This window comes from Etheostoma spectabile, chromosome 17, assembly GCF_008692095.1.
Source record: "Etheostoma spectabile isolate EspeVRDwgs_2016 chromosome 17, UIUC_Espe_1.0, whole genome shotgun sequence".
Classification (NCBI taxonomy): Eukaryota; Metazoa; Chordata; class Actinopteri; order Perciformes; family Percidae; genus Etheostoma; species Etheostoma spectabile.
The window spans coordinates 14,367,967-14,377,268 of record NC_045749.1 but is presented as its reverse complement, the minus strand read 5'-3'; the positions used below and the strand labels follow the sequence as shown (position 1 = coordinate 14,377,268).

Genomic DNA, 9,302 nt, shown 5'->3' with positions numbered 1-9,302 from the left:
TACCATATCTGAAGTCTCTTTCCCAAAATTGAGCCATGGTGCAGAATTACAGCCACTAGAGCCAGTCCCACAATGAGCTTTCCTTAGTATGTGCCATTTCTGAGTCTGTAGCTTTTGAGGAGGAGAAAGGCGGGGGGGCAAGGTGGAGGCTGGGGGTGTGGCCTTGACCAACTGCCACTTTGCTTGTTTGAAAGCCATGATGTCTCTCTCTCATAGGTGGGCCAAATGTTGGGCAGACAAAGCAGAGAAAGGGGAGGAAAACTTGCCCCTTATGACCTTATGAGGGTCAAAATTCCAGATTGGCCCATCTGAGCTTTCATTTTCTCAAAGGCAGAGCAGGATACCCGGGGCTCGGTTTACACCTATCACCATTTCTAGCCATTGGGGGACCATAGGCAGGCTGGGGGAATGCATATTAATGTTAAAAAAAACTCATAAAGTGAAATTGTCATGCCATGGGACTTTTTAAGAGTCTAGTCTATGGTTTGAATATAAGTGAAAGCAACCACTGTGACTGTCTTTTCTGTTCATACCTATTTATAATATACCTTGGAATCATGTTAGTAGTTATTTACTTTCTTCTCTCGTCTGTAAACTGAGCTTGAAAAAATTTAAATAACAGTCAAAACTGAGTGAAATAACACAGAAAGACTCAAATTATCTCTTATATGTAGTTTTATTTTCTAGTTGATTTGTTATATGTTGTTAGGCATGAACATTGAAAGTACAAAGAGTTATTTTTAGCTCCAAGATATAAGGCCAAGTCGCAATACAATTTCTGATCACCGCCTAAGAGATGAATATCAGTATGAACCAGTCCTCTCTGTGCCCACATCTTTTGTAAAAGCTTTATGTAATCTGCTTGTTTCTGATATGTTCTGTATTAATGATACATCTCTGTATTTCCTGCTGAACCTTCCTCCTGCTGAACATGATATCATTTCTTCTAGTTCATCACCATGGGAGCAAAATGTTGCGCTCGGAATCAAACTCTTCAATTACTCAGTCTCCTATAGGTTGGCAAATCTCACACTATCTCACCTTGCTCCATGAAACCACCAGTGGTATGTGTGTCTGCACATCCGAGTGTGTGCTGCTTGTGTTGGTCTCGGTGTGTTGGTCTACCATAGCTGTGTGTGAGTGCTCATCGTGAATGGCATTCTCACAAACTCCACTCACTATCAACTGTCATTCAACTCCGGTTGGTTTTCATGCATGCAGTTGTTTTATGTGCTGTCACTTTCTCTAAAGGCACTATTTTGGGACTTGTAGCACCAGATGAGCTCTTTTGACTCTCAGCATGTAAGCGAGCGGTTCTCAGCCGTGCTTCTTTTGCAGTTCTCAGGTTTGCTTGACAATCAAACAAACAAAAACCCTATGAGAGGTTCAAGAGATGCTTAGCTGAATACAGTATATTACCTGTAAATATAAAACTGAACTAACATTGTCATTGGGGAGAATGTTGAAGATGTCTCGATATAACAAAATGGAAACAGTATTCACCTCACTGTTTACTTTGTTTACAGTGTGGCTTAGTGGCCGGTTTGTTTTTCACACAATTGGTGCAAGGTCTGTTTGGTTTATTCTGTGTAGTTTATGATTTCTTGGTTTTGTAATTTTTCTCATTTGGGCTGTTTTGGCGTGGGAGTGTTTGGGCACACTTTGGTTTGTTTGAATCCTTTCACCATTTGTTTTGCAGTCCAAACAAACAATGAAGTGTTGCTGGTTGAGAAAGAAAACGTTTAACCCACAGTATGGATGAGAAGTCAAACAGCATGAGTCTTGGGTTTTCATTGTTTATTCAGTATTCAAATCCCAACTTTTTTGAAATTCGTTTTAAATATTCTGCTTTATGTAAAATCCCATCGTGGTAACATATATTATTATTACATTATACATCATACATACATTATATATTTCCCTAATCATTTCCCAGTCATGTTAGTTATTTAGATATTTTCTGGAAATAACTATGTGATGTGGTGCTAAGTGCAAAAACAGTGACAGTGTTACATTTTTACATTTCCAATTCATTAATAATAATTATTTTAATTTAATTATTATTATTTTTTTAGTGTAGCCTACAAATACCTTTAGTTGCCAAAATGTAATTTTGTGAAATTTCTCCACAGCCAAGCAAACTATTCAACATGTATGAAGAATAAAGTGTCTAATAATAATAATAATAATAATCGTTATTTGCTTGGGTGTAAATGGAGGAGTTCTTTCAAGGAAATGTCTAGTTTACCTAAAATTAGTACCAAGCTCCATAGTTATTTCTAGGAAATTAGGGATTTAAAGTGGAAAATAAAGTGTTAACTCACTAATCCCAGTTGTATTTATGCAATATGGCTCATTTGGAGTGTTGTTTCTTAGCTAAAGGCAGGACCAACATAGAGCTGCGAGAGAAGTTCATCCTCCCGGAGGGAACCACTCAGGTGATGGCGAGCTTCCGCTACAGAGGTCGGAGATCCCGGCCGTCATCTCGAGGAGCTTCTCCCAACAGATCCACCTCCAGTCAGAGCTGTGCGGTCCCATCAAACACAGTAGTGACCAGTACACCCAAGGTGAGAAGCTCCAGTCTGCTGGGAGAGCCAGTTCTGGTTGTCTGTCACTGACGATTGATCACTCCCCACCATGATTTTCCTCTCATTTATCTGCCTTCATTTATTCAGTTTACATGATTTGATCACATTCTTGCTTAATTTTTGTGTTTCTTCCATCTAGTGTTTCTAGTAGTTTTTGCTTTGTGAATCCATGTCTGTTTTGTTTTTTCAATTTGCCATTGTTCCCCAGACTCCCCAACACATAACCCGCAATTATGATAAGCCCTGGCTTACAAACAGCAAACCCTCCACTCCTCTTAAATCATCAGACTCCTTTGGGAGCCAAGGGTCATCCTCAGAGGTATAGTCATATAGTATAATCGTATGTGGGATGCTTCAGATTTATGACCCAACTGAAATCCACTGCATGATTATCAAAACCGAGACAAATATACATACATTTATTTTATATGTTACCAATAAGCCTCGATAGAGCTCCTAGTTGGTGTATTTGTCAGTGGTATATATTTTAGATTTAGCTGATTTCCAGTTTAATTCTGCAGACTTTAGTTGGGTCTATAAACTATAACTTCTTTGATTACTAATGGGCTATATTTCATTCTTGCTTGACAAACATATCTGTCTCTTTAATGCCACTATACTATGAACTACTTTATATGTAATGTATATGCATGTGTTTAATGACTTTCTAACAACAGGTGTAACATATAATCCAAATACTAACTGCTTTCAAAATACATTCCCAAGTTGTCTTTTTTGTCAAATTTCAAACTAACTCAACAAGGAACTTAGATCTTTCTGGTAAAACTTGTTGTTCTTGTTCAGTTAATATCGACTGCTTTCTACAACATTGTCATTGTACTGTGCAGTTTACTCCCATCGATTATTAAGTATAAGAAATCCAAGTTCTTTCTTTTGCAGAGTACACCAGTTCAAGGCAGCAAATTACGTCTTCCTGGGTACTTGTCAGGCAAAGGTTTTCAGTCTGCTGAGGAAGGAACCTTGATCAGCGCTGCTGTACTGAAAGCTCGAACACAGACAATAGGGGGTGAGTAGAGAGCAACTTCCGTGTCTCTTTTCATCATATTTTAAAGATAATGTTTTTGTCTTTTGTTTGGGGCTGACTCGCTGCTCTTCAGACGTGTGTGAATTAAAAGAAGGAAAACAATGTGGCCCCTGATGAAGAACAAACCATTTTTATGTATAATAAAATAAAACATGTTGAGATTGCCAAAACCTTTTCAGAGGTCTAAGGAGTGATTTCTAGTCTGTAGCCTACTGTAGAAAATGATAGGTCGAGCATCTGAGATGTCACCCACAGGCAACTGAAGGTGTTGCAAACATCGCAAAACAGTATTGGATAAAAGACTACAGATTCAATGATAGTGACTGCAAATCAATGTCTTACTGTACCCAGAAGGCAACACATTAGCCTCAGACAACTAGCATTTGTTTTGATAGTTGACTAGTTGATTAGATAGTTAACAATAAACTGAAATAACTACCGGCAGTTAGAAATTGAGTGCACATTGATAGTCATCCATGAAGGGCGAATAAAAGATGTTAATCTGTACCTGTACTTAGAGCTGTCCACTTGTGATTTGATCACTCAAATCTTATTTTAAGACCAGGTCAAATCGGGCTAGCAGTTAAACTGCTACTGTGAAAGTAGCAGTTGCTACTAGCAACAGAATGTTCACATTGACACTGACTCCACTGTTTAGTTCATTAATCATTGTCCTTGATTTTATCTTTTTTTAGAGCCGAGAAAGAATCCAAGCCGACCTGGAAGTAAAGCTGGGAGCAGAGGGAGCAGTCGCAGAGGAAGTGACGCCTCTGACTTTGACATCTCAGACATCCAGTCTGTGTGCTCAGACGCATCTGAGACAGTCGGTGACTCAAGCCGAGCGACGCCGCGCTCTGCATCCCGTCAACGCGGAGGAAAACCCTCCAAGATCCCCACTCCTCAGAGAAGAACCACTCCTACAAGCAAACTGGCCAAGGGATCCAAGCGATAGTCAGTGGCCTTGAAAGCAAACAACCCAGGAGCTAGTTGCACCCTAAACACGTAACGGACACTGGAGATATCTAACTTAAAAGACTGTGTTGAGTGTTATTTAAATTGTTTGCGAAGATGTAAAATATTCTGTTGAGAGGAAATATGGTTTAATATTATGTGAGAATGGAATGTTAATGGCCTTGTGTATTTGTTTTTAATGTATTTTATTTTTGTGAATCATGTCAAATTGTTTTTATCGTATTTTATTTTATTGATGCAAAAACCTGTAGAGGTTTGACGAACACTAGAAAACTTGGGAATGACTACATTGTAAGGTTTGCTTACATTGATAAACACACTAATGAAGGGCAACACGTGGGATAGTGCTCTGATAGCGCTTACTGAATGTACTGTAATTTGTTGGCTGATGTTTGGAGTAGATGGTGCATTATGGTACCATTTAAGACACTGCAATTATCTATTTAAGTGCTATGGTATACTGCCAACATGCATTTAAAGGGCAATGCAATATACTACAATAAAACCCCAGTAAGCACTGCAGAAACCTTTGAAAAACACTATTTAAGGCTAGTAGCAAAAACCTCGTAATCATGAAGCTTTTAAGTCCTGTTTGTTTGTGCAGTCCCTCTTTTGTTTGACCACGTCACAGCAGTGTGTGCGTTGACCTTAAAGAGGTGCCTCTCCACGTAGACATTCTCTTATGCATCCATGTCAATGTATGGTTAATTTCGGTAGAGCTGAAATTGTCACTGTAACAATACTTTGTAATAAACCTGCTTGCAGAAAGCCCCCCCACAACTGGTATGGACCCCAGAATCCTCTCTGCTTTGCTGTTTGTAGCTCTTTTTATTAGCTGTGCTAGCAGCAGTCTGTCCGTTGTTCAGTCGGTCCGTGCTGTAGACTGAAATATCTTAACAACTGTTCAATGGATTGCCAGGAAATTTTGTACAGACATTCAGATGTTTCCTCTAGCGCCACCTCTAGGTTGAAATTTTGGGTTTTTAGCGAGAAGTGTCCCTTGATGGATGAATCATGATTGTGATCCCGTCTAGCGCACATCCAGTAAAATATCTCAAATATCTCTACTCTAGAGATTGTACACCCTACTGATCCCAGAACTTGTCATTTTGTGCCATCAACGAGTCGAAACTTTATTTTTCTTCATGACCAAAAGACCAATTAGCAAATGTGATGCATGCATGCTGAATGAGATGGTGAATATAGTAAACATATGCTAAATATCAGCATGTTAGCACTATCATTGTGAACATGTTAGGGTTAGCGTTACTGCCGAACTCTGGTTTTATTTTCTCCTCATCTCTGTCCCTCGCTCTGTCTCCCATGTCTCTTTCTTTCATGCTGCTGAACTGAAGTAATTGAATGAGTTGCCATGGTGCTTCATACAGGTTTAAGAAAGTCCTTGGTTTACTAAAATCAGTAGCTCCTGTCCCGTCCATATAGTGAAGCAGTCATCTACTGTATATTTGTTCTTGTTCAGTAGTCTTTTTTTTCCCCACAGTGTCCCTATAGCCTGGTCGTTAGATGCAGCGTGGAGGTTTAGATCGAAGGTGTGGTCTACTCTGGGTGGAATGTTTGCAGAGCATCTCTTGTTTAGCTGTGACATACTGCATCGTTATCTCAGTGAGACTCTGCTGACGGCAAAACGCTGTCTGAAATGAACATTAAACTGAAGCACTTATAGTTTTTTTTTACCACAGAAAAGTCTTTTTCTTTCTAACTGTGCCAGTGGATGTGTAAAGAGACGTACTGCACAGTAAAGTACACAATACTTTTTTAGGAGCTGCATTGAACAAAACTTTGCTAAAGTGTAGGTTTCTTCTTCTTCAACTTTACTTATTTTCTTCTTTCAATAGCTACATATAGGCCCTAGTATGTTCACCTACATTTCCTTTATGTGATGATGACTCAGTTTAGTGGACTTGTAGTGACTGTAGGTGTAACTGGCCTATGAGAAGAGACAGATCCCCTGGGGACCAAAGGTGGAGTGGAGCTCAGGGATCAGGTTCCTCTGAGACCCAGAGCTTCTAGTTTGAATGGTCCTCCTGTTCAGCTCAACACTGGGCCTGGGATGGCACTGTAGAACGGGATACATCCTCACACCAGGAACTGGAAAAGACCAATCTGCAGGAGTTTTCTTTTTCAGGAATATGTGAGTAATGACAACATTCTCTCTCAACCATTTTTTCTTAATTCTTTTAATACATATTGATACAAATTGGGGTTGTATATGGTGATAATCAAAAAGAAGAACAATGTGGTTTAATCAGCTGTATGTTATTTAGTGATTAGTGTAATTGTGTTTCTCTATTTTGGTAAAACCTAAGAATATTTGTATAGGCAAATCAATTTGGTGACACAACTTTTAATGTTTCTTTTTCTAGGAAGTACTAATACATTAAATGTTTGATATTGTATTATGTATTTGATATGGACATGAAACAGACAATTTTACCAGTTTAGATTTGATATACCATTTGTTTAGGCCAAGAAATGTGGCATTACAGTTTTTTTTACTCTTTCTATATGTTTAACATTTATGCATCAAAATGTATAGTTTTGGTATTAATTTGAGTGCCTGACATCTATTTAAGAACCTAGCGTAACCTCATATATTGGTTAATCTGATTTTATTAAGTTACTGTTGAATTGAATTGCTCTACTGCAGGCACTTATAGCCTCTTGAAAATGCCATCCTGCAAAGAAATGCTGGTGTTTGCAGCACTCTTTGTCTTCCTGGGACTGACCCAATGTCAAAAGTTGCCAAGTAAGTTTTCATTTGTTTCATACATATTTAATGACTTATTTATAAAAAATGACACTTAACACTGGATCATCCCTCGCACATTATGGTTTTGTATTGTTGGACTGTGTTTTCTCTCCTGTAACAGAGATTTCTAATCTCAGGGAGGCATTTTCCTTTTAGAAAAAAACATAACAAATAACACATTATTGAAAATAATCACATTATCTGATGTGGCTATAGTTTTCCAGGTTGAACACTGTACTGCTGCACCATGACCAGCAGATGTCAGGGTTTGTCTGTTCCTAGTCCATTGTTTGTCTTCACAGCAGTCTTTCAGTCCAGTATCGTATGTCCTACTCCCAGTGCATATGTGGACACTAAGAGGTCAAGCGGTCATCCGGGGGTTAAGCTGAAACTTTGAAACCCAGAGTCTTTGAACTACTGAGTCTCCCTGTTACCATAAATAAATTAGCACAATGTTTTTTTCTACCTATGGTGTCCTACCACACTGACACAGAACAGTCAGAAATAGTATGAGCAAAACTGAGCAACAATAATTCCAGTAGTAATCTATTTTCAATGTAAACTGCACGTCACTTTTAGGTTGTCTTAAATGTGTTTTGCTGGACTGTGATACATGGCAGTTAAACTTGTGCAAGGATTTTAGACAGCAGGTGATTTCAACATCAACGGGAAACTTGTTAACATGTAACAATAGCAGGTAGCAGGTAGCAGGTTTTATAGGTTTTTTCAGTGATTTTCTACATGAGTCAAAACACTTATAATCAAGAATCTTTCACTAACTTTCACCCACATGTTTTAACCTCACAGGAGACACCACAGCCATGCTGATCTCATTCAAACTGCAGTACAAAGCGTCCAGTGTTTAGAATTCAGTAGCCAAATCCACCCCTGAAAGAAAATAAACAGCCTTGTTCTTAATGGGTTTCATAACCCATTAACATTACCTCATTGTACCTGTGAAGAGATTAAATAGCATTATTAATGACAATGAGTAATGCAACTATTTAAAAATGAGAAAATCAGTGATATCAGCAATGATGTAAAATGTAGAAGTTGTCCAGCACCCTTTGATGATAATTCATTGTGATGTCAAACTGAGCTCAGTGTTTGTGCTGTGAGGTTTTGATCTGCTCGAGGAGTTTCATGTGCCTGAGTCCAGAGGAGTGAGGAGAGTGGACGGCTCTCAACCTGAGGTGTTGGCCTACCGTGTCAACCCCTCCATCCATCTACGGAGATCCATGAGGTACAGTACTAGGCTGCCGGAGCCCGGTTCATTTTAATGAAGCTTGAAAACTGATTTAAGAGTAATTTAACAACACCTGAAAACGTAGTTTCTCTCCAGTAGTTTAACTTCTCACCTGGTGGCAGTGATATAATTGTGTGGTGTGTCAGTACTAGTGATGGCCAAATGAAGCTTCTTGAACCAGTGTCTTTGTTTTCTGAGCCCACTAGATGACGCCCTTGGTTTCTCACAAGAGAAAGGCTTAAGGCATCACAATTCAGTACATTCTCAACCAATTGTTGAACAGAGAGCGCCATCTAGTGGACTCAGAAAATAAAGACATTGGTTCAGGAAGCTTCATTCGGCCATCACTAGTCAGTACACCGTGACATCACTGCTGGGTGTGGTTACAGGTGCAACAAAGCACTCCCCACCCTCAGTGTTGTTGCATGTGGGCAGAGGCGAAAAAGACTTTTGAGCAGAGTAGCAGCAAAACAATATATTTTTTTAGCCTGGTGTTAAGTTACTTTATAAAGCTAACATCAACATAGCCTTCTGCTGTGCCTCGAAGCGCTGCTGGCATGGCTGTAGACTCTTTTTGTTGTTGTTTTTTTAATTTTCAAAACCTTTCAATGGATGCAGCGTTGTGGGGTTGTATGACATACTCATCCATAGGCAAGCCAAGGCAGCTTTATTTGTTTAGCA

The 9,302-nt window shown here is 39.1% G+C and overlaps 2 protein-coding genes across 29 annotated transcripts in view; both read left to right on the top strand.

Annotated features, from left to right (window-relative positions):
- Positions 1–5,395, top strand: part of dst (dystonin) — a 108,458-nt gene extending 103,063 nt beyond the window's left edge. For 9 of the 28 annotated variants that reach the window (XM_032541435.1, XM_032541434.1, XM_032541446.1 and 6 more), the window contains 5 exons: positions 951–1,064; positions 2,377–2,567; positions 2,797–2,907; positions 3,489–3,615; positions 4,329–4,585. In XM_032541435.1, the coding sequence (XP_032397326.1) occupies positions 951–1,064; positions 2,377–2,567; positions 2,797–2,907; positions 3,489–3,615; positions 4,329–4,585 (800 nt within the window). Of the gene's footprint in view, positions 1–950; positions 1,065–2,376; positions 2,568–2,796; positions 2,908–3,488; positions 3,616–4,328 lie in introns of all 28 variants that reach the window. The other 19 variants (XM_032541433.1, XM_032541431.1, XM_032541445.1 and 16 more) reach the window with 9 other exon arrangements.
- Positions 5,396–5,623: 228 nt separating this feature from the next.
- zmp:0000000760 (collagen alpha-1(IX) chain) overlaps positions 5,624–9,302 on the top strand; it is a 17,760-nt gene continuing 14,081 nt past the window's right edge. The window contains exons 1-3 of the mRNA XM_032541465.1: positions 5,624–6,757; positions 7,274–7,372; positions 8,495–8,618. Coding sequence (XP_032397356.1) covers positions 7,294–7,372; positions 8,495–8,618 — 203 coding nt within the window. The 5' untranslated portion in view covers positions 5,624–6,757; positions 7,274–7,293. The remainder of the gene's footprint in view (positions 6,758–7,273; positions 7,373–8,494; positions 8,619–9,302) is intronic.